Source organism: Lineus longissimus, chromosome 2 (genome assembly GCF_910592395.1).
Source record: "Lineus longissimus chromosome 2, tnLinLong1.2, whole genome shotgun sequence".
Classification (NCBI taxonomy): domain Eukaryota; kingdom Metazoa; phylum Nemertea; class Pilidiophora; order Heteronemertea; family Lineidae; genus Lineus; species Lineus longissimus.
In genome coordinates this window covers 28,420,763-28,446,350 of record NC_088309.1, presented here as the reverse complement: position 1 = coordinate 28,446,350, position 25,588 = coordinate 28,420,763, and the positions used below count along the sequence as shown (strand labels likewise).

The 25,588-nt window shown below is 43.8% G+C and overlaps 3 protein-coding genes across 3 annotated transcripts in view; 1 reads left to right on the top strand and 2 right to left on the bottom strand.

Annotated features, from left to right (window-relative positions):
- Positions 1–3,674, top strand: part of LOC135483925 (neuromedin-B receptor-like) — a 46,221-nt gene extending 42,547 nt beyond the window's left edge. The window contains exon 2 of the mRNA XM_064764995.1: positions 1,603–3,674. Within this exon, the coding sequence (XP_064621065.1) occupies positions 1,603–2,429 (827 nt within the window). The 3' untranslated portion in view covers positions 2,430–3,674. The remainder of the gene's footprint in view (positions 1–1,602) is intronic.
- Positions 3,675–4,788: 1,114 nt separating this feature from the next.
- Positions 4,789–6,859, bottom strand: LOC135483061 (F-box only protein 39-like). The gene is made up of 3 exons (XM_064763569.1): positions 5,800–6,859; positions 5,298–5,459; positions 4,789–4,937 (listed from the first exon to the last, which is right to left on the bottom strand). Exons 1-3 carry the CDS (start codon positions 6,857–6,859, stop codon positions 4,789–4,791), a joined length of 1,371 nt encoding a protein of 456 aa, XP_064619639.1.
- A 521-nt stretch (positions 6,860–7,380) lies between these two features.
- LOC135483399 (uncharacterized) lies at positions 7,381–25,571 on the bottom strand. Its single transcript, XM_064764271.1, has 4 exons — positions 25,476–25,571; positions 24,290–24,358; positions 17,600–17,693; positions 7,381–17,367 (listed from the first exon to the last, which is right to left on the bottom strand). Exons 3-4 carry the CDS (start codon positions 17,691–17,693, stop codon positions 9,359–9,361), a joined length of 8,103 nt encoding a protein of 2,700 aa, XP_064620341.1. The 5' UTR covers positions 24,290–24,358; positions 25,476–25,571; the 3' UTR covers positions 7,381–9,358.
- Positions 25,572–25,588: the final 17 nt, after the last annotated feature.

The window sequence follows — 25,588 nt, the reverse complement described above, 5'->3', positions numbered from 1 at the left end:
CATGATCATCTTTACACTACTCGTTTAGTTTTGTATAAAGATAGGCCAGGGTCGCTGTACGGTAAAGGTGGAGTGACCTGGAATTTTCATTAGGGAGACACAAGAAGAAACGTGTCGTCTTTCCAATGGGGCCGGCACTTTGGCTCTCCTCTGATGACTACTGTTTGTAACTTAATTTTCTTCAGAAATCCATAGTAGAGCTGCATCTTATGGCATCAGACATAACACAGTCTACTCTGTTCATTGTGTGTATAAATGTAGCTTTCCCCGTGAAAGCAACGATCAGTGATAATCTGATATCACCAGATTCCCAGTTAGCTCTAAAACGTCCGTCCGTGATTGCCGCTAACTTACTTTCCTTTAGAAATTCCACCATCAATCATTGGCCAGTCTGCTTGTTGTCACCGCATCTACAAGTGTGTCAGAGGATCGGAATGGCTGATGACCCCTCATCTTGACCCTCAAGCCTTGGATCCACTTCGCCGACCCGGACTCCGTTACACCAACGACCGATTAACTCTGATTCACCAGAGTGTTCATCTGTCGAATTTGTCTTTTTTGGCGAAAACTTTCTCTTGTACGGCGATACAGGAGGCACCAAAAGGGACTATACAGTTTCACTTTATAACTGACCTCCAAAGCGGACTCTTTGCTTTTCTATTTGCATACTGCTTTCACCGCACCTTTGGATGAGATCAGTAGCAGGCGTGATGAGCTTAGATCCTGAACTAATTCACTTGACTAATTGGATCTAAACCAAGGCCTACCATTCACCAAGTCATTTTCCGTTCGCTACTTAGCTAAAAGGTCCAATTGGCACCGACACGTTCTTCTGAAATATTATCCTGTAGCCCGTGGTCATTACAATGGTATGTCCGCCTCGGGTGTGAGATTGGTCTCTCTTGAATAGATGAGGTGTTCCCCTCCCCTGCGTAGTTGTCGAGACCAAAGTGTTCAATCATCAGCAGGGGCTGTCTCCAGCGATAGATCTAACCAGCACGTCGTGCTTATAACACCAACGAATCGATGGGTATAGTATTGTGAGTTATTGTCCAACTATACCTAATGTGTTGACAAAACGACGATGAAGAGCGGTTGCTATAATCTCATCATGGGTCGAATCCATCTTGATCGTGCTCAATTTGTGATATGTTTGTGTATAATCAAATTGAACAAGGTCGAACTGTGGAGAGGAATGCGAAATGGCTCATGTATTGGAATGGCTGATTGTGGGCTGGTCAGTCCTCGACAAAAGTAATTACAGTCATGTAGTAAACAGAGAACTGTTTCTCGGTGACATCTTGGCCAGTCACGGTGAATTATTACATTTCTTGGTAAAGCCTTGCCGAAATGGCCTCTTTTCGACTGAAGGGCTCTACTTTATTGTCTTTGTTAGCTCTTCTTATTGGATAGCGCGGCTGTAAGTGTAAGTCTCACCAACCCCCGTAAGGCAGGCATGAGCTGCTTTCTAAGTTAGGTTTCTCTATCGTCTCTTTACTGTTACTGTTAATACTTTCATCCGTGAACACCATGCGAGCCCTAATTTATCCCTTGACTAAGTTTAAAACCAACACTTATACTTTGCTTTCTTTGTCGTTGCAGGCAAAGCGCTTCCATCCATCGAGAACTGTGTGGCTAATGCCTCGGTACTGACCCTGCTAGCCATTAGCAAAGAACGCTACGACGCCGTATGCCGACCCTTTATGACGTATCAGCGTGAGAGGTCGGGGAACGCTGGAGCCCAGTTACGCCAAACGATCTACTTACTGTGTGGGATCTGGCTAATCGCCTTGCTGGCAGCGTTACCATTTTCTTTCATAGCTAGGTTAATAGAGGAGCGTTACTACGATGGATCAATTGTACCCAGGTGTAGCATGGCGATCAACAATGATCTAAAAAAGTCATACGCTGTCGGGGTATTTGCTGCCTTCTATGCAATCCCCTTCATCATTTTATTCGTGGTCTACGCCGTTATTTGTAAATCTATCTTATTCAGGGCAGGGTATCGAACCTGCACACAGGATCGAACCCGCAGCTCTCGCGCAGTGGCCTTCATGTTATTAACGCTAGTCGCCCTATTCTTTACCTCTCACATGCCGTACCGCGTTATAAGTACTATGATAATCTTCCGAGCTAACTATGTTTACAGACTTGGCTTTGAAGGCTATTACAATGTCATCTATATGTCTCGGATCATGTTCTATCTGAACAGTTGTATGAATCCGATCATTTATAACTTTATGTCGAATGGATTCCATGAGGCCTTTAAATCATCTATCTGTGTGTGCCTTAGGAAGAAGAGGGAACCTCGAGAAAATGGTCATCATCCCATCCCAGGGAGTGAAGGAAATTCACGGTTAGAGCAAACTTTCGGCGAGGCGACACACGTCACCATGCTGGAGATGGAATCGAACGCGAATGAAGCATGACGGAAGGAGAGGCGGAAAGGCACATTTAACTGCTTCTCCGCCTCACAGCCTTAAGCTTATTAGTGTTTCGCATTCCGAGAGAGAAATATTTGTCATAGAAGATGTCGGACTATTCCGTCCTTTAACACAAGTCCTGTCGCTCACAGATTGGCGTAATCGGAAGTGTTTGATTCCATTTTCGACAGCCGAGTTTCCAGGAAGTCTCCTCAAAACACCGCCTTTGCTAGTGATTATAACTCGTTTATATCTGTTAATGTCGTATTTGCGCGTACGGGGGTAATGAGGTTACTTGGGCTCCAAATCATTTATATTTGGGCTTTTGTCGCTCCGACACTAGCTTTGTATCTGTGTATAATTGGAACCTTTGAGCACCATTTTGATAAATTACAGTTTCCGTGGTGATACGTTCACATACATGTATATGGAATTCGGTGGTGTCTTCTTACGGAGTGATGAAATTGTACATTAAACAGCACGTCACTTCGTACTGAGGTGGAAAACTTTTAAAACTTTTACTAGAGCTTTGATTAGGATAAATGATCAATCGGCATCCAGTTGAATCCGTGAAGGGTCTTGATCTCTTTCATCAGTCAAGCCGCCATACCTATTAGCATTTGGTCCCAAGTTCACCGAACATGTCAGAGTTAACTTTGGCAAATTATAACAAATGACCTATCCGATCGATCCTTTCCTTTGAAAAAAGACATTTAAATCGGGTGTTATTTCCTCGGGTGCGAACTGGAGGAAGCTGTGGTTCGGCGAAAGTCGAATGTACAATGTTGTCTTGTTGGTTCCCGAAACCACATTAAAAAGCAGCCAGAAACATCATCTTAAATGATTGTCTCACTTCCAATGGGTACATCGTTAAGGCTGAATATCGGCTTGACGACTCAAGCGAAATCCATCCTATATCTCTACATGTATCTCAGAACATTTTGGGAGATGTCTTCAATGCATGAGAGAAGCCCTGGGAACAACCGCTAATCATGGTACTTGATGATTTCCGATGTCACCTGATCCTCTAATGGTCTGAGATGGTCGACATTAGGGCCGTTTAGACGACGCGAAAAAATCCGGATGCGTCCCGAATCCGGATTAATTTTTCGTCGTGTAAACGCAAAAAGATCCGGATCAATGTGGTTGCATCCGGACTAAAAAGGTACCATCGCCTTGGGTGGTTTTAATCCGGATTCATCCAGATTCGATCCGAATGCGGTCTTTTCGCCTGTCGTCTAAACGGCCCTATAGTGTCCGCCACCTCTGACGGGTCATGACTTTCCCGCGTGATGTCGCGCAAGTAGAAGGGTAATTGTGATTGGATGAATGAAATAGAGCGTGGTGTTGCGGTTATGATCGTGAAATGAGTGTGACTGAGGTGTGTTTGTGATGTGTGTCAGACTATGGTCAGAGTTTATAGCAGGATAGTAAAATGAAAGGAGACGGGGCTTGATTGCGTGACAACTCGTCGTCGCTCGTCTTGTTCCATTCTTTCTATCCACCTTGTCTTTGCTGCGAGGAAAGAGTCAATTCCACTGGTGACCTCCGAGATGACACGTTCTGGTGATAACCAAGATCGACCTTATCAGAGTGTGGGCAACTATTACAGTTCTGTTGGTCCTAGTTGCAGTGGCATGATGGATCCCGGAAGCTTCTGGATGCGGAAATGGGATGGAAATTATTCCAATTACTACAATTCACAAAAAATAAAAATTTGTGGCTTTTTTTTTCTGTCACAAGCTGTGTGGCTAATGAACCCAACGCTCGATTTGAATAATTTGCTGTCTTGCCCCAAGTTCTGTTTCAAGACATTGTAAATGTTGCTCCCGTAAAGCGGGTTCTTGATATGTTGACATTGGGATGTTACGATGAACTGTACAGCATTGTATACTTTATTTGAAGTGTGTGAGATTGTGAATACGTGTAAATTGTCTAGTTGTATGGCATTTGCAACAGTTTCATCTTCACACCTCGGTGAAGAATCGTGTAAACACCTAATCCTGTTAAATAAAACTCATTCCTCCTTAAACGTCTATAGCGTCCTTATTCCTGCCATCATGCCTTGCTTTATTTTCGGTGTGAACCACCGTTACTATCATAGCCCTCTACAGTAGTGATGTGGAACTAACGAACTGTCTCTGACCATTGCCTATCGTCGGCCTGTCTCAGCCGTGACCAGAGCAGAATCTTTTTCATGTGTGTTACCTGGGTTATACAGTAAACTCGAATAGTTATCAAAATCAGAAGTAGGGATCAGGCCTTAACTGCCAACAGTCGTCAGTAGCTGGCACAGTAGAGCCACCAAACTCTTATCATCTATTCATTTATTTATGCTCCATTAGGTGGCGCCAGGTGTAACACACTATACGAGATCAAGGGCCAGGTCCGTGACAAAGAAGATTTCCACTTTGTGGTGGCGGGATTTCTCCATCTGGTCCTCCTCCAGTTGGTGGATAGCCTCCCATTCCTCTGCCGTCGCACAACAAAGCGTCACGTGGAACTTGGTGAGACCTTCGAAATATAGAAAGAAGGGCTAGACGAGAGTCTGCGCTTGTCCCAGCCACAGAAACCGACCGAATTGTGGCTGGCAGCCCCACTGTGTCGCCAAAGCGGTGAGAGAAATGAGACGGTCATCACGCGACCCAAATTCGGCCAAGCAAATCCACTGCATCGTCAAGGTAGTAAGAGAGATGAGACGGCGAAAAACCGACCGATTCGGGGCTGGCAGCTCCACCATGTCCACTGTGCCACCAAGAGGGTGAGCGAGATGAGGCGGGCACAACCAGGCAAAACGGGCCTGGCAGCTCTTCCTCTAGATGGCACAACCTACCTAGAAAACTAGACACTTTCGTGGACCATGTCACAACCTACCAATGTCATTCCTCCATCGCATCTCGCAGATCGTGGCAACAGTGTTGACATTCATGTTAGCGCAGACGAAGAGCTCTTGGAGGTTTTTACAGCTGCTCACCAGGTTCAGCAATGACGCATCGAACAAGCAGGTTGTGTTGTCGAATTCGAGACTGGCCGTCTCTAAAAAGATAGGAGACGACAACTGTATAACTAAATTTGTGCTCGAGGCTTGTTTGAGTGTTTTGGTCGCGAATGTGGACACATCGATCAGTCCATATACTGGCATCCTCTAGCCCTCTTACGCCTTCGCTTCGGATTAGAACAAGGCGACGGCTGGGACTAGTTTTTAGATCTACTCTTCACTTATCGACAGATATAATGTATAGAGTGATTTAGATTCAGCGTCCTACTACTCAAGACCGCGTCATGGAGGACGAGGTCCCCACTTTACGCGTTGAGCCAGCGTATTATCTGGTTCATGTTGGGGCCGGCGCCTGTCTCACTTTGGAGGCTGACTTACCCAGCGAATTCTGGAAAGAAGCTGTTACATAATCAATTAGCCTCCCGATCCTGTGTTGATGTCTCATATCATAACCCGACCACACCCTCAAACCTCTCAAGCGAATCTCTGGCAGTAGACATCGAGTGACGTCTTCAGGTTCGTAGACGTGAATGAATTCAAAATCGACCATCAGACGCTTGCATCTCGTGTGAAGTTTAGTCCATGAAGACGGTCGTATCGTATGGGTGTTTGAATATAGCAGGGCCACCTTGATGGCTAATGATTCAATAGACTCGGATAGGTTATTGCCAATAAGAGCTAGAATTTCGTCAGAAACGCAGGTATAGTTGAGACAAAGTTTCCGTAGACTCTGAAACTGTCCCAGGATGTTGTGAAATCTGTCTTGCCGGTGCACATCTCTTGCGTCCCAGTGGAAAAAGTCCGTCAGATTTGCGTCAAGGAGATTCTTCCACACGCCCTCGTTCAAAGCTTCAAGAATAATCATGCCGTTTTCAAATTGTAGTTTTGTTCCCGTCATCACGAACCTCTTGAAATGTTTATGAGAGCGGAGAAGACGCTCGAGAGAGGCGAGGAAAGGTGGTACCGATTCACCATTATTAACCTCGGTCAGATCTGTCTTCAAGAGGATGAAATTAGTTAGATCTGCCGAATTGCGCAACGAATCGAAACATGTCATGGCCGTGTCTCGTAAGCGCTCCCAAATGGGTCGGGAAATTCCGCCATACCCTATAATGGTGAAGGACCTGGTGCAATGTCCATGATGACGGACTTGCCACAGTGGTTTCTGGTCATCCTGACTCTGAACCAAGTCTATCTCTAACTCCCGCCAAAGCTCACCTGACGTCTGCATCAACCTGGCCCATCGCGTGCAAGTCTGAGACGCGCACAGACGATCCTGGATATCCAAATGAAGAAATATTTCGATGAGGACGACATCTGGGAGAAGATGCCACATGTTTCTTTCCTCTTTCTCAGAGACGGGAATACAACTATGCTTTGTTGTCCCCGTTTCTTCTGGCGACATGGCAGTAATGTGATCTGCAGACATCATCATCATCTTGATTCAATAGACGTTGCTATGGAAGATGCGACGTCGTGGTCTCCACGTCATGGTGTGACGTAGTACTCACTGCACTTGCTTGGAACACCTCACTTTTCACTTTACCCTGTACTTCATGCACAAAAGTCCTTGTTATCTATGAGAAAACCCGACTATATATGTCTCTGTTGTACCTTGCTAGGTTGAGACGTATGTCCCCTGTGAGACAACCAGATTGTGTCCATCACTCGGTTGTTCCTGGCAAGGTTTAGATGATTGTGCCTATGTCCTTGCTATTTACGATACATGCAGACTGTCCATGTCTCTTTTATACCCAGCTTAGTTGAGACGACTGTCTCTTATGTGGTTGTTATGAGACAACCAGACAATGTCCATGTCTTTACGGTGCGTCTCTGGGACAGCCATGTTGGCATTATATCTCGGCTGTATATGGCTTATGTTGAGACAGCCGGCAGAGACAGTTTTTGTGAACTACGAATAGCAACACTTGTTGAAAAGAATCAATGATGAGAACTACATTTGATTATTGCCTTTATTTAAAACTACTGGTATCAGTATACAAAAGGATGTGTTTCACATCCAGACAATGATATGCATAAAAGAAGAGGCACTGTACAAGACATTATAACTATACATGCTTTAGAAAGAAAGTATCAAGAGCTTAATCCATTTGAGCAATAAAAAGCACATGACATGGCATTAATTTAAGACACCGAGTTCATATTTACAGCTGTCTGTTCAAATGTAATCCATTGTCTTATTCAACTTTATCTCTAGAGGTGTGTGGGAACTAAGAGCTCGGCCACCACTGACCTAACTGAGTAGTGAGTGAGCTTTGAGATGGCAAGCCTCGAGGAGCTCATTTGATGTAAACATACCATTGTGCATTTACCAAGCAGGAAATCAAATAAATGTGCAACACAGAGATACTGAGTCAATTGGAATCCCTCAATGGTACATACATGTACACACTGCACCTGTGGCAGCTGACAATTTACTGAATAATGATGTGAAACTCATGAAGTGTATGGTGGCACTGTGTGAATTCTTAATCGACAAAATGCAGAGTGTATTGATAAAACTTCACAGGAGAATCTAACTTCACGTGAAACAGTCCCTGAGGGACAATATGTATATCGGGACATTACTCCTTCATGGCTTGTAATGGGGTATAAGAGCTGCATCATATTCAAAGGCAGTTCTCACTGAAGTCACCCAGTGGGTACGATAGTACATTTATACATGAATAGAGCAAAAGTCAAAAGTTTCCAATGCACCACCAGGCAGACACATTAAAACTGAACAGACAGGGTCTTCGTGGGACACAGTGACGAAAACACCGATGCAAAAGCTCACATCCTCTTAAGCCATTATCCATTCTCAATCACTCTTGTCATTATTTGCATAGCTAGGATTTCATTTTATAACAATTCATTGAAATCTTCAAACTTCTGAGTAACCAACAAGATCTCAAAAGCTGATAACAGGACCAATCACTAAACAAGTCATGAACCATCCATTTTCTGATAATTGCAAAGGATTGAAAGACAGGAATGTTTAGGGCATGTAGGCCATAATCACTACAAGAAGCATCAAATAAACAATGTGTTTGATCACAAAGGGAACGTCTGGCCAGATTAGACCCACTCTCCAGAGGGCCACTCTCCAGAGGGCCACTCTCCAGTGGGCCATGAAGAAGTTATGTTTCATTTGTCAACATTACTGCTCAAGGTCAAAGGTTGAGATGGAGAGCACCTTGTGATCGAATGTTTGCCTGCTTCATAGAAACAATGTCATCATGATTAATCTTCCATGTTTGTCTATAGTCTGATGTGAATGTGAAGTTCCTTTCAAGAAGTACCAGGTATTAAAGTACTCTTTGAGGATGTACATACTTCAACACAGACACCCAACATGACTGATGAGAAACCCAATCAAATAGGTATGATTTTATACCTCCGTTATCAATATCATTAATATCAAGCACTCATATAAATAATAACATTTGAATTACTACAAAATGGGGAGTTATTGCAAACAGTCATTTGCATGCCAACCTTACCATGTACACAAGTAACGAAGAAATTATGTACAAATTCACCATCCACAACTGGATCTATGTAAAAGTATGACTTCAATCTAGGTAAAAGATTATGTACATTTTAAACCTCAACAAATGAAGAAGTGTACCACATAAATTAATATCTGTCTCTTCTCCGAGACATAACTGGGCAATGAGAAACATATACGCTTGATACTAGTACATTTCTAGATAAAACTTGACTTCCATAAGATTATAGAATAAATAAACCTTATTGAAGACTTATAAAACAAAACGAGACTGAAATGACCTCAGTAATTGCATGAATAAGGTGTCACATGATAATTTAAAACCCAAGGCTCTGAATATTTGCAAAGTCTGAAATATGACTTTCATTAGTTTTCACACGATATTCAAAACGTACCTACTCAACAAGTGTCGTAGTTGAACCAGTATCAGGAAGGTGGCGGCTGTGGAGATCTGTATGGCACCTGTCCTGGGTTCTGACCTCGAACTGGTGGCGCGGTCGAGAATGGAATCTGCTGAGGTACCATCCCGGGAGGACCATACTGCATTGGCACACCTGCCTGTATCGGGGCAACCATGCGACTAGCCTGAGGAAACACCGAACGATTCGTTGGTCGCAAGTTGAAAACGCTGAATTTTTCTTGTTCAGAAGTTGACTTGTTATCCTCATTCTGTTTTGGTGCTTGTGACGGGATGGCAGCCATCCTGGGATTGATATGGAATCGGGCTCCTAGCACTCCACCAGGCTGGCTCATATGTGTCACACCCTGATGTGGAACACCTTGAAACACCTGGGCATTTGGTGGCGGGAAACCAGTCTGTGTCTGCATACGACTAGGAGGTGTCGCGGACATATGGTGTCCAGACCCTGGTCTCATAGACTGCGATGGTAAACTGGATGAAACAGGTAACGAGTTGGCAGGCGTCATCGCTACAGCACGGATCAAAGGTGGTGGTAAGGTCCGTTGTTGATTCCCAGCCGCTCTTACCATTGGTATTAAAGGTGGTGCCCCACGAGTGGGAGCCAACTGTGTCATTTGCACTGATCCCGTAGAGGAGAAGTGTTGCATTGGAACAGGTTGACCAGTAGAAACAATAACGGGGACATTTTGACTTCTGGACAGCCGTGTTGTAACAGATCGTTTTGAAATGTACTTCGCTTCATCAATAAGATGAATGTCCACTACGCTTGCTTCCTTTTCTGGGTGAGCACGTCGGATATGCCGCACCATGTTACCGCGATGTTTGGAACAACCATACGGGCAATAAGGACAAGCGAACCAGAAGTCCATTTGAGAGTGTGATGCTTCAATATGTTTGATGATCTCATCCAAACTACTGTTCTCTGTCTTACAGTTCCTACAACAGTAGATATTAGACTGTACCTCCTCTGTCTCAGGTGGTACCGGTGCTGATGCTTGTGCACTCAGACTAACAACATTGACAATCTTAAGATTTGAAACGTCATCCTGCGCTGCTGGTAAATCATTAGATCCTGTCGGCACTGGTGTAGACTCGCGGCTACTCCTTGATAGGTCCAGTATACCAGTTCCACCTCCTGCAGTAGGGGCTCTACTAACATCCTGGTCAGGTTTGCGGGCAACACCAGTTCCCAATGGCAACTGAGCTGCTCCTTGGCTCCTCTCTGGTGCACTGGGACTGCTACCTCTAGAGCGGACATTAGGTATGTTCAGAAATACAGGGTTACTAGACTTTGATGTATCTGATGGTGCTCCACCAACTTTACTTGCTAAATTAGCTGCAATATCAGTTATGCTCGGTTTGTTACTTTTCCGCCCCGCCTCCGGCCCTGGAGAGGATGACTGTGGACTTCCCGATGCCTGCTGTTTACGGAACGGAAGTAATGGTGAAGATGAGATGCTTACGTTCTGTGCTTCCATATTACTGGGTGTCGCAGAGACAGCAGTCGCTGGCAGTATTGGTGCTGATGTTGCTGCTAGGAGACGTTCATGGTTGCTGACCTGAGCATCATTCAGGTCCGGCTGCAGTGATTTCTGGGCTGCAGTTTGATATGAGATAGCTACATCACTCGTTGCGACTTCACGATCTTTATACCCCGGCGCACGTTTAAACATCACGTTTTTCCCAGGATGCCACTTTTTGAAATGTTTGACCATTGTCTCCTCACGTTTACAAAATGCCAGGTCACAGAGTGGACATATGAATCGATACTCCTCCTCGTGGTAATGCTGCAGATGAGTTTCAATAACAGTCCGATGATCGGTAGAGAAGTTGCAGAACTTGCATTGATAGACAGGCAGTTTATCAGAACGTGGAGATTTTGGTAAAATCTGTGCTGGTTTCACTTGATTGGCTTGTGACAAACCAGGTTTGGCTTGAGCCAACCCTGCTGGTTTGGCCTGTGTTGGTAGTTGTGCAGGTTGCATGATTTTTTGAGCAGGAATATCAGGGTGAGTCTGGATTCTGGTTGGGGCGGATGACATTGGTGCTACTGCTGCAATGGGCACAGGGGCCGTTGATTGATCCGGCATAGTGTCTGCTCCACTGGCAGGAATCTCCTTCATGATACTCTCAAATACATTCCTGGCCTCCTTGCCTCCTGCTCGAGATGGTGATACAGAACGTACACCGACTGGCGTTTTATGTTGTCCACCGGTGACATAGACATAGTTGTAGTACTGAGATTCATCCACATCCACACTCTTGATACATCGAAGGGCGAGGTTCTGATGGTTACGTTTGTGATGCATGACGGCACCAGACTTGGCACCAAAAACACTATTACAATAACCACAACGGAATGGTACAACGTCGAGATGGGTATAAACATGATCATCCATAGCAATACGGTAATTTGTGGAGTACGGGCAGAATTTACATTGGTACACATAGTAGTATTTTTTGGGTTGCTTTGGAAATCCAGTCCGGTTGACTTTCCTTTTGGGAGGTTTAGGTGAGAGTCTGCTTGGAGGGACATCAAGTGCTCGAGGGCTAGATGGCGACAAACGGCCAGACTCTAACTCGGATGCCAGGCTTCCAGTGGAGCTTGAACCAGATGCGCGACGACCAGATCGAGAACCTGAAGATCGCCGTCGTTTCTCTGGTGTCAACTGTTTGACAATCGCTTGAGCATCAATTTCTGCTTTGCTGTAAACACCGCCTCCGATAGTTAACTTTGGACGCTTTGCAAGGTGGATTTCCTGCCCTTCTGCACTTTGCTTTCGCTTCAATGCACTCAGGTTCAAGTTGATAACAAAGTCTTCAAGGACAACGTTACATGGTTTGCACAGTTTTAAAAGTTCTGGAATATTTGACGGCTTTTTCTCTTCAGTCCTTGCATCAACATGATCAATAAGAGACTCAGTAGAAAAGGAAGCTGTTATTGTAGATGAACCGGACTCCAGAGAAGTAGGACCAGATTTGTGTTTACGGCGCTTGGGGTTCTTAAGTTCATACATATAAAGTTCATATTCAGTTTTTTTAACAGGTTTACGTTTTGGACGAGCTTCGCCAATCTGTGGTTCCTGCTTTCCTTCCGACTTTGCTGAAGATTTTTTCTGTTTCCTGGTCATATCCTCAAAATAACTCTCACTGTACTCAACCCATGGCAGGTCACTATACTTGGGAGAAATATGTCTCTTTGGATAGGTCTTTGTTTCCTCCACATGTTTTTTGCTCCCTTTTTTCTCCAGGCCACTTGTTTCTCCGGCACTGAATGCAGCAGTGGCATCGCCTTTCTTACCCCCAAGTTTTATAGTCAACTTTAAATCACCTTTCTCATCTGGCCTGTGAATATTCCTGGGCCCATACGGATACTCAGTGTCCAGTGACCGTATTCCTGGCCCAACTTTGCTAGTTCCTGTACCAGTTTTGATTTGTTTTTGAATATCAGAAACCATTGCTTGGATCTCCTCGATTCGCCTCTCAACCTCCACCATGGATGCTGTTGCAAGCTTAGGAGGGGCTGCAGGGTCGACAGGTGCCTGCGCTCCTTCCTCTACAACACCTAGCTCAGCAGCCGCTGCTAAATCCACTGGGTCAGCTTCACGTTCTGCAGGCTGTTCAGGTTGTTTTCCTGATGGATGACAGCTACAGCTGACACCATCTTCCTTACTACTCACCACAGCCGGACATTCATCCCCTACAGCATGTTTTCCTGTCTTATCCACGCCTTGAAGATCCTCTGCTGTGCTGGTAACAGCTTCTTCCTCCTTGGCTACCAACCGCTCTGTCCTTGGACAGGCAGACGTCTCAGCTGCTCCAGCCTCTTCTCCTGTATCCTCCTTGACCACCTCTTGGGTAGCAACATCACTGAGAGTTTTATTCACCTCTTCCAAAGCATCTTTGACTTTGCGACTCATGGCGCTTGCCTCGAGTACCTCCTGACTTGACGACACCACCACACCATCACCAACAGGTGTATCCTCTAGGGTCTCCTCAGTTTCCCCGCTACCAGTCGATGTACCGCTTCCATCCGCATCAACCTTCCACAATGCAGACGTCTTTATTTTCAAAATTATAGGCCCTTTTCTGGATGTAGCATTTTCACCAGAGTAAGAATCACCAGCATGGCTAGTACTAGCTTTTTGCTCCTTTTGTCCTGAACCCCCTGGCCTCTCCAGGCCCTCATCCTTCTGCTTCTTCGCAGCCACCTCTTCGGCTAACGACTCAACCTTTTCCTCGACCCCATGTACAATCGACTGTACAGTTTCCTGGACGACTTTAGCAATTGCATCCTCAACAATTTCCATATCGTCCTTAACTTTCTTATGATACTCATCAGGAGCAGCTGACTCACTCCCATTCAATGCAATGGCCGCAGTGCTCTCCATAGCGTTAACAGATTCGTCTCCTGATCTCAAAATGTCAATGTTTTCCATGGAACTAGTCTCATCCTTGCTGACACTAACCTGATCGGCACCAATTAAAGTTTGAACATCATCCAGTTTCAAAAAAGACGGTTTCTCTTCAACCAATCCTACAGCAGTTTTAACAGCCTCTTTTCTTGGTGCAACTTCTCCACCATGCTCAGTTCCTCCCCCAGCAGCAACTGAAGTCGCAGATACTGCCACCACTGATGTCTGGGCGTCTTCCCATTTTGTTTCTGATGATACCATCTTAGGCTCTGAAACTGCAGTGGATTCTACAGACAGAGTCATTACTTCAGCAACTGCAGCCTTGGTCCCCAAAGCCTCATTCTTGGATTCTACATCTCCAGAATCAGACTCTGCAATAGCAGTTTTTGTTTCCACAACTGGTGTTTCTGCAACTACAGCCTTTGACTCAAGAACTACTGTTTCTAATTCAGTGCCTTCTGCCAATGGTATTTCATTTGTAGTCTTTTTTCCTGCAGGAACAGTCTTAGAATCTGAAGCCTTCAGTTCTTCAGCCACAGTTGCTTCTGTGACTAGAGCTGCTGCTAAGTCTGTGACCACAGCAGTTGCTTCTGCAACTACAGTGTCTGAATCAACAGCAAACATTTTTGACTCTGCAACTACAGTCTTTGAATCTTGCACGGCAGTCTTCGATTCTCCAACTGCAGTCTTAGATTCTGGAACTAAAGTATCTGATTCTGGAACTAAAGTCTCTGATTCTGGAACTAAAGTCTCTGATTCTGGAACTAACGTCTCTGATTCTGGAACTAAAGGCTCTGATTCTGGAACTACAGTCTCTGATTCTGGAACTACAGTCTCTGATTCTGGAACTACAGTCTCTGATTCTGGAACTACAGTCTTTGGTTCTACAATAACCGCCTCTGAATCTGGAACAATAGTTTTCGATTCAGCAACAATAGTCCCTGACTCTGCAATAACAGGTTCGATAACTGTAGCCACAGTTATTGGTTCTGCAGTTACAGCCTTTGTCTTCACAACAGTCTTGCGTTTGGAAATTGTATCCAATTCAGCTTCGGCTTGTTCAGATACCTCCATTGGCTCATCCGGTCTACTCTCCTCTGCTTGACCTGCGCATTCCTCCAGTATAATTTCAGCCTTGTTTACTTCCATCCTAGCCTCTGCCTTTAGTGTGGTATCAGTTTCCTTTCTGATCATTTCACCAGCTGTTCTATCCATATTCTGAACAGACAAATCCTCCACGGTAGATGAGTCAGTACTCAACTCCAGTCTGAACGAAGTGTCAGAGTCCAATGGCATAGGCGATGCCTCAGACAAGACAGTAACATTATTGACTTGTTCCTTGCTTTCATGGATCACTTCAACAACTGTTACAGTTTCAATGTCAGTGTTTTCAACCGTCGGCTTTGCTGCACTGATACCTTGGTAAGCTGTCAAAGGCTTTTGATCAACAGCAACCATGGTGCGCCCACTTTTTAAATCTTTTGACTTTTTATTCACAGGGAGTTCCTTTGTTTTGACACCGTAAACGATTTCTTTTCCTTCTTTTCCTTTTGTATCAGGAGTGTTCGTTTCCGCACCACCTGATTCTGTACTGCCAACGCTGTCCTTCGACGAGCTCCGACCAATGGGTTCAACCAGTTTAAAAGCCCTTTTGAACTTCTCGATAGTCTTCAAGGAAAAGCTTTTTGTGACAACTGATTGTGCAGAGGGGCTCAATTTACTTTCTGCTGCCTCTGCTCTTTTCAATGGCAAAGAAGGATTGGATTTGACTGATCTTCTAACATTAACTGATCTTGTATCAGCCATCAGTGCTTTCATAGAAGAGTCTTCAGTGCGCTTAAACTGCTTTGACAGTTGGTTTTCGTCTTCAGTGTCAGCGGCTGAGGTATCCTCCGACAAAGAAGAATCAATGGCTGCACTGTGTTTAGGATCCAGTCTTGAAGATGACCTCCCACGTTCACGTCTTCTGCCCGACCTACCACGTTTTAAGGCTGCACTGAACTTTTGGTTTTTCTCAAGTAAAGTGTGATCAGTGGCGGTGTCTGAAGCCTCACTGTCCTGATTTGGTCTCCTGGCAAACTTTCCTTGCGGCCCTCGAATATTGTAGTGATCTCTGGTCGGGTAAGAGCGTCTCTTCCTTGTGGCAAGAAAGGGACAGCGTAACCTAGCAGCAGGGCTAATCTTCCTGACACGTTTCTTACTATCAGTGTCTGTGTCCGATGATGGACTGATTCCTCTCGAGGTCTGGGATGTAGTGTCACTCCCCAGTTCAGATCCAGGACTCCTCACCCTTGCCCTCAAACCAAGCTTTCCTCTTCTCCTAGCTTTCTTGATAACCTGGAGACTCATAGCCTGACCAGAGCTCACACTCCTCAGTCTACCCGTTGTGTTCTGCTTCCTTTCACCCAGTCTAGAGCCAGGATCGACTCTCAATGCAGCCAACTCACGACTCTTTGCCTTCTTTCTGGTGACGTGACCAACACCAGGTTTCCTCCCACACCGTTTCTCTACCCTTCCTTGCAGCACACCGCCAACATTGGCTTCTTCTTCACGCCTTCTACCAGGTTTCTTCAACTCCCTCACAGAACCAACTTCTACTTTCATCGACTTCCGCTGTGGGACATCCTGTTTTAGTTTTGTGAACACTGATGGCTCTGCAAGCAGTTCATCATCCTCTTCATCAGACGCTGATGACTCATCATTTTTGGAAACCTTCTTCAAGATGCCTCGTTTCACTTGCTTGGCCTTTGCAGCCAGTTTTTGAGCTTTTGTAAGTTGTGTTTTTTTAGCACCAACTTTAGAACTTACAACACGTTTCGTCCCCTTCTGGTTAGTACCTTTAGGTCGCCCCCTTCCTCTCTTGACGATAGGTTTATCATCAGCAGACTCACTTTTAACATCTGATACTGAAGCCCCTTTTATTTGGGATTTAGCCTTTTCTTTTCTCAGACTCTCATCCGCCTCAACCACATCCTTAGCCAGACTTTTCCGGCGCGTCACAGTTCCTTCACTTTCTTCTTTACCTGTATCTTGCTTCATTAATGGCAACCTTTTTCTTAGACTACCTGGGCTTCTAGAACGTGTGACCTTTGAAGCAGATGGACTAACAGCTGTTCTCCCTTTCCTCTTAGGCTCACAATCTGAAGTACTAGGTGAGACCTCAGATACCGGTGACTCTTTCTTCAGTCGACTTCTCAGAGTAACTTTGGGACTCGTTTTACCAGAACTTACTTTTGGGCTTTCTATATCCTTTTCAACACGTCCTTCAACATTGGTACCATTTTGAGGTTGGCCTCGCGATTTTGGCCTGGCTCCAGCTGCTCCTTTTGGACTCTGGCTACCTCTTCTGGACGTCTTTCTCCCAGAATCTGTTGTAGATTCAACTCTACTCTTTCTCCTTGGCAGTGATTTAGAAGCTTCTCTCGTTGATATTGTTTCTGATTCTATGGAACTATCCCGCTTCTGCGATGATGCAGTCACCTTCTTGGCAACTGGCCTTCCACGTCCCCTTGGTGATTTCAATACAACACTGGCAGCTGATCCCGGGCTCAGTGACCTTGACCTTTGATTCCCACGAGAACGACCAGGTCTTGCAGCCTCTGAAAGGAGGATAAACAAGGAGCAGTTAGTCTTGAAACAACTGTCACAAGGGGGGGGGTAAGACTGCCCTAATGTTGTCAGCAACTTCAGGTAATCCAACCTAGCAGGGAGCTCGATAGCCTCATGTCAGTCAGGAAGTCATAATGAATGGCAGCAATCCCACCCGTTACATAATACATCACTGTAACACCTGACCTAAATGTAAGTGAGAGGAAGAACATGGGTACATGCCTTTCAGACTCTTTAGAGCTGCTCCTGCGTCTGTTGTCTTGGTAGTCGACCTGCTCCGGGTGGCGTGACTATTCGCTCGCGTCTGGCAAAACATCTGGAAAGACAAGAAGAAAAAAACAAGTGAAAAATACATTTAAGAAATCTATAATAGCTGACTTTGGCAATGACCTGATAAAATCAGCTGAAACTCTGATAACCTGTTAAAAGAAATAACACCTGGACATATAACATATAACAAAGAAAACAGATACCAATGAAAATGTGACAGTTGGTCAAAAAAAGGCCAAAGCCAAGATACCATTCTCAAGTCAGCTACATAACCATACCACTATGACATCATCTCACAAAGGTCCAATACCATTCTCAAGTCAGTTACATAACCATGCCACTATGACATCATCTCACAAAGGCCCAATACCATTCTCAAGTCAGTTACATAACCATACCACTATGACATCATCTCACAAAGGCCCAATACCATTCTCAAGTTAGTTACATAACCATACCACTATGACATCGTCTCACAAAGGCCCAATACCATTCTCAAGTCAGTTACATAACCATACCACTATGACATCATCCTTCAAAGGCCCAATACCATTTTCAAGTCAGTTACATAACCATACCACTACGACATCATCCTTAAAAGGCCCAATACCATTCTCAAGTCAGTTACATAACCATACCACTATGACATCATCTCACAAAGGCCCAATACCATTCTCAAGTCAGTTACATAACCATACCACTATGACATCATCTCACAAAGGCCCAATACCATTCTCAAGTCAGTTACATAACCATACCACTATGACATCATCCTTCAAAGGCCCAACACCATTCTCAAGTCAGTTACATAACCATACCACTATGACATCATCTCACAAAGGCCCAATACCATTCTCAAGTCAGTTACATAACCATACCACTATAACATCATCCTTCAAAGGCCCAATACCATTTTCAAGTCAGTTACATAACCATATCACTATGACATCATCCTTCAAAAGCCCAATATCATTCTCAAGTCAGTTACATAACCATACCACTATGACATCATCTCACAAAGGCCCAATACCATTCTCAAGTCAGTTACATAACCATACCACTATAACATCATCCTTCAAAGGCCCAATACCATTTTCAAGTCAGTTACATAACCATATCACTATGACATCATCCTTCAAAAGCCCAATATCATTCTCAAGTCAGTTACATAACCATACCACTATGACATCATCTCACAAAGGCTCAATACCATTCTCAAGTCAGTTACATAACCATACCACTATGACATCATCTCACAAAGGCCCAATACCATTCTCAAGTCAGTTACATAACCATACCACTATGACATCATCTCACAAAGGCCCAATACCATTCTCAAGTCAGTTACATAACCATACCACTATGACATCATCTCACAAAGGCCCAATACCATTCTCAAGTCAGTTACATAACCATACCACTATGACATCATCTCACAAAGGCCCAATACCATTCTCAAGTCAGTTACATAACCATACCACTATGACATCATCTCACAAAGGCCCAATACCATTCTCAAGTCAGTTACATAACCATACCACTATGACATCATCTCACAAAGGCCCAATACCATTCTCAAGTCAGTTACATAACCATACCACTATGACATCATCTCACAAAGGCTCAATACCATTCTCAAGTCAGTTACATAACCATACCACTATGACATCATCTCACAAAGGCCCAATACCATTCTCAAGTCAGTTACATAACCATACCACTATGACATCATCTCACAAAGGCCCAATACCATTCTCAAGTCAGTTACATAACCATACCACTATGACATCATCTCACAAAGGCCAAATACCATTCTCAAGTCAGTTACATAACCATACCACTATGACATCATCTCACAAAGGCCCAATACCATTCTCAAGTCAGTTACATAACCATACCACTATGACATCATCTCACAAAGGCTCAATACCATTCTCAAGTCAGTTACATAACCATACCACTATGACATCATCTCACAAAGGCCCAATACCATTCTCAAGTCAGTTACATAACTACAGGATAACATCCCGCAAAAATGTCAATTTGAAAAAGCACTGACCATTCCAATTGCACCCATCAGCCAGCTAAAGAAAGGTTTCCTCAAGCCAACAATCACCAATCCAACCATAAACTCCATCAAGTGATTCACAATGACGTAATTAATACATTGAACACAAGCACCAAGCATTGCATAACAAGGAGATTATGATTGAAGTTGCACCACACCTTTCAACACACAGCCTAAAACAGCCAGCCGAACACCCACACAATCAACATCAATATGATCTGACAACATGCAAGCCTCAAGGCATCAAAGTCAGAATTATCAAAAATAATCATGAAATCAACTGTCGACTCTTACCTCACGTTTCCAGACTTTTTTCATTTCAGAAATATAACAATCCCACAATGATAATGAAAAAGATAGATGAATAGAGGGAGAAACTGACAAGATCACATGACCCTTGAAACCAACATCCACCAAGACCCCAAATACACAAGCACCCAACAAAACCACCTGTGACAAAACCTGGTAAATGCACGATTGCTCAGTGTATGCGAGAGCCCTTGTGAATAGAACCGACCATTCGTGTTCACAGGACCCCATACAATTGATGCCTTACTGGGAAATGAATAGAGGCTAAGCCAATGAATAAAGGAACCATGTCCATGTTGGGGACAAACAATAGGTTTGTGAAGGGTTATTGGTGCTTGGAATAATAGAGTAATATCAGCAAGAGGTCTATTGTACACACAAAGCTCCTTACAATAGATTTATAAGGTTTGACAATGGTTTTCCATTGGCTGGGACAGGTTCAGGCTGATTTGTGGGCTCAAAGGGTTCTATTCTGTTGAGGGGAATTCAATTTAAGTGGTGGAATACTGAATTGGCAGAATGAAAGCTAAATCTGGTTGAACTATGATGGTGCTGTACCAAGGAATTGTGACATGAAACTGCATAGAATTGGGACAATCAGCAATCAACTGGAGTAACAGTTTGCTCTTCTGATCAAGCACGCATGATAACCTTGGCACGTTCAATCATGAATTCAAATGTATGCCAACTGCGATGTTGTGACCAACTGAAATTAGATGAAGTGTGTTATCATCTGTCCTGTGATTGTGATCAGAATGACGATAGACACCAGACAGACAATTCAAATTGCCAATCTATTTTGAAATGGACTCTAAGCAGTTGTTCTAACCTTTCACCCAATGAAATGAACACTCAGAAGAGCAAGAACAGACGAACCCGTTTGCAAGAGAACTAACACACTGCGGACCCACAACACAGGCTGAACTTTCAAACATACTGCAAGGCCACTCTACTTATAGGTTGTCCAGCGACAAGGTCAACCTGCAAATATCTGTTGTCTGTTCACCACTGTTGGACAAAAGATCTAACAGTGGAATCGTCCTATTTCGAAGTTTAGCCTGCAGATCTGTCGACAGCAAAACAAACAATGACTGAAATGAACAACACATTCAAAAGAGAACTGTAGTAGAATACTGAAAAGAGACAAGCGGAAGCCTACTAGAACTGTATATCAATCCTAACAGTAGGTCAAAGACTGAATAGAAAATACATTAAGACTCATTTTGAGCGGTTCAGAGAAGTTTGGAGAAACTCTCCAAAGTTTGTGGTTGCAGTTTTTAAAACCCATCAACTGTTTTTGAACCTTTTCCATGCTGTATCCGATCACAATGCATTATCTGCTGCAGGTTTGTTGTTATGTAACAGTCAAGGGAATGGGGATGTCCCCAGCTGATGTGATGTCTGGAAGAAACCCATCCGATACTCACAAAGGTTGACGAAGAAAGCGGCACGCATCATCAGACGTTTCTGATTAGTCTCGTATCTTCACCACCATCGCCATAAGGAGGAGGATTTCCACAGCAACAAGGCATGTGATGTTACTTCACCAAACACAGTTCTCGGCATGTTTGTTTGCACACAGTCACCAAATCCCAACAGTGCAGTGCAAGCTAGATATGAAGAGCCAGCATAAAGCATGTTGAACGACTGTGAGAGCCAGGTGGAAGCTAGATGAAAGGGAAGCTCTCTTGTACAAGTACTTTGTAGATATCCATATGTGAATACTTCATGCACCTGAAGCACAGCAATGAGGTTGATCAAGGTTGGAGTGTGCTCCATGTATGTTGAAACAGAACAAAGATGTTTTATGAAATGTCTCTCTGTCAACCAATAGTTAAACTGGCTCTTCAGTTGTGGTCTTGTAGTGCACGTACATCAGAGGTAACCAGGCATGGATGCAGGATTCTCAGAGTTGAGCACCCCAGTGTTTCACACTCGAAATCCAAGTTAATTTCAGAGATTTGTCAACATTTCCACTTTTCATGGTCAATTCTAAGATCTTTTATTTCTGATCTTGCTCAAAACGGCTTCCATTGCTTCACCAGAAGAGAACGAGAGAAGATCATTGTCCAACTTCAAGCTAGCCGCTGCAGACGTCAATAGCACCAGAGGTCTGAACAGGTGAGCGCTCTATCCTGTCAATGCCCCCCCCCTCCCCCAGGGAGAAATTCTGGCCAGACGAGGACCACTGTTCAATCAAGCAAGATATACTCACCAACCAGAATCCTCAGCAAAATCCAGAGTCCTCCATGTCCACATGGAAGCAATGAAGTCTGTAGCATCAGGTGGAAGTTTTATGAATGTCTAGTTGAGTTGCACTTGCCATTCATACTAAGCATTGAAGAGCCACAGGCTACAATGTAACACCCGGAGGCAACTCCACATCAACAATGAATGGTGTAATCTGGCAGCCAGTTTTTATTGTACCAATGACTGATATATTAGAAATTGGGTTTGATTTCACCAGAATGATACAATTGGGGAGACGAGCAGAGGTGTCAACATGGCAAGTACGCTGATACAACCAACATCGGCTTCCAACTGATTCACGCAGAAGTGTTTGCTAATCTGAGATAACCGTCTACCAACGACAAGCACCTTCTTCCTGTTCTAAACATGTCAAGTTCTCAACACTCAATGATTGTCACAATCACTTTGCTCTGAGCTAAATAGCAGAACTTCTACAAGTACTGAGATTTCAGTGCGCAGATGTTTAAGATTAAAGATGGCTGCATCTGCCATGGTGATAGCTTGAGACGAGGCATCTTGCTGGTGGTCATCCAGTCATAGACACACGATAAGGGTGGACACAACATTTCATCATCTTTGATGACACAGACAGTTCAGGGTTGTCCAGTGAACCGCAACCAACCTTGTACGCAAGGATAGGCATCCGCAATCGACTATTGAGATTTGGAAGCTCCGTCCTGTCCTTCACGAACCTAGGTAAAATATCCATTGTGCAAGTCAGAAACGATGGCTCCCTTCAATGTCCAATGCAGTTATCTTGCTCAATACAGTACTGATACTAGTAATAGTATGGTAGGATCTGCTCAGGAGGGAATGAGAGCTCCCTTCAAAGTCCATTTACCACTGCTACTAGTTTGGAGAGACCTGCTCAGTCATGTCAGTGGGGAGTGTGCCTCTTACAAGTCCTATCAGTTATCTTGCTCAGTACCGGCTTGGAAAGTGTGGAACAACAGCTCTTTTCAAACAACTGACAGTTTAGAGTCCACCTCTGATGATTCTGACGGCACACCACAGATCAATGTTATACTAAAGTAATCAAAGGAAGTAGTAATTTACTTTTGCCTGAGGCTGTACCCCCTTGACTTGCTTTGGAATAGGGATCATTGCACCTGAGCCCAAAATGCATGTTAAATTCAAGTTGATTCCCTGAAAAAAATCATCTGTATGTGTGTAAATGACTTGAGTTGAAGTTGACCAAAATCGAATTTCACAATTGATTTCAGATAAATCTATATCTGTCTCTCACAGAACAAGTTGCCATGACAACATATATATTTCCATCTGGTGCACTAGACAAAGTTGTATTATTCATGAAAGCTAGTCACAAAACATTTCAGATGTAATGACTTGCAACTAAATGATAAGTTTCAGATCACAGTCTTCAGCGAGCAGGCTCCAGTTACAGGAACATTACGGCAATTTTCTATAAAGTCCCCTCTGGCCACATCCAGCGTACCCAAAGCATCAATTTCAGCCTATAACACAATCATGATTTTTATATCTCAAAATATCGTACGATTTCAGTTGTTCTGTTACAATGCAATAGCCTCAGGGAGAGTTGAAAGGCTCTTTCAATGCAAATTACAGAGACAATGAGATGTGTATTACCACACCCAAAGAGTTGCATAATCATGCTTATGATAGATTCAACAATTTGCTTGTCTTTATTCATATCACCCAATAGCTGCCACCTATTGGTAAAGATACCTTATCACCACACAAAGACATGTAATCTGGATCACAAGCAAACAACATAACGCAGACATTCGACAACAAGGCGGGGGAATGACAGGCACAGAGGACCAAAGGAGCAGCACAGAATGAAGCAAAACACAGCAAAACCTCTTTAGACTGACACCTCTTGTCATTTGCAATCTCCTGTCGTGAGGGCACCTCTCTCACCACTGCCTCTTAACAGGCCGTGTGTGTTCACACTTTTAGACACTACAAACCCTGCGAACAGATGCTTACAAAAATAACATTGATCAAGAAACTAAGTAAATATATACACTTACCTTTATAGCTTGTTATGACAACACAATAAAGTTAGAGCAGCGACATCATCATTAATCGTGAGGTAGAACCTGAAATGTACAAACAATTAGAGCAATCAATAACACAAGCCCTCAGGCAACATAACTTTTCATGCAAACACAGCAATATTCAGATAAGTGGATAAGTGGACAGGAAAGCCTGGTCACAGCAAATCTACATGTAAGAATCAAATGAAGGGAAATTAGAACATCTGGTAAATAAGCAATACAGAGAGACATTCATTTTATCTGATTTCTGCATCAAAAGAACCTGTTTTATAAGTGGTTTTTGAGGGAGACCATCTCAGTTTACAAGATAGCACTGCAGGTGGCAGCATGTGATGCTATCTACTTCAAAATTTCAACTAGCCTAAGGCAAGAGAAGGAGAGAACAATGGCACCTGATCATGAAATGTGAAGGATTACAGTTGATAATCATCTTGGCAACAAAAGAACTAATAATGATGACTAAAACCGCTGATATTGTTAACTGTACACTTTTACTCTGTCATTGTCTGGACCCACTGGCTGGTACCAATTATACCAATGGGCTAGGCCTTTGGTCTACTTTCTGCAAGGTGCAAGTGAAAATAGGGCTTGCTGCCCAAAAACACCACTATCACATATTGTTTGCGCACATCGGGATCAGGTATATAGGTATTTCACCAATCAAGTGGCCCCCTCTAGCATGACTACTGACTAGTCTGTATTGCCGGTGTGAAAATGGCTGGGACCGAACTGCACTTATTGGTTTGCAAACAATCTATATTGCACCCACGTGCATTGTGCTGTACATTCCTTTCTTGCATAATCAATTTACAATTAGTTCTAAATGATACAGTCAGTGTCACAGCCGACAGTGTGTCGCAGGATTGACAAGTAAGCTGGCTTCACACAACAGCAAAAACATCGTCGACACTGACAATTTGAACGGCATGTCGAATAGGGTAACACGAGAGTCGACCGATACAGATTATGGAGTCTGCAGTAAATGAAAAGACAATGAACGTGATAGAAAAACAGAATTCACTGACTGAACAACAACAAGCATCTTTCTGAAGCTGAAGTCATCGAAACAAAAAAACTTATCTGAAGATGGAGCACATGAATATAGGAATTCAACAGTAGTTCATCGCATTATTTCAACCGGACTAATGAGATTACGTACTCTTCTAACACTACAAGGGTCTATATCCACAATCACTTGTCGATTTGGTGTCTTTTGAACGAGAATCCGGCAGAAAAACAAAGATGTCAAGCCCAATTTGATGAAACCGGAAA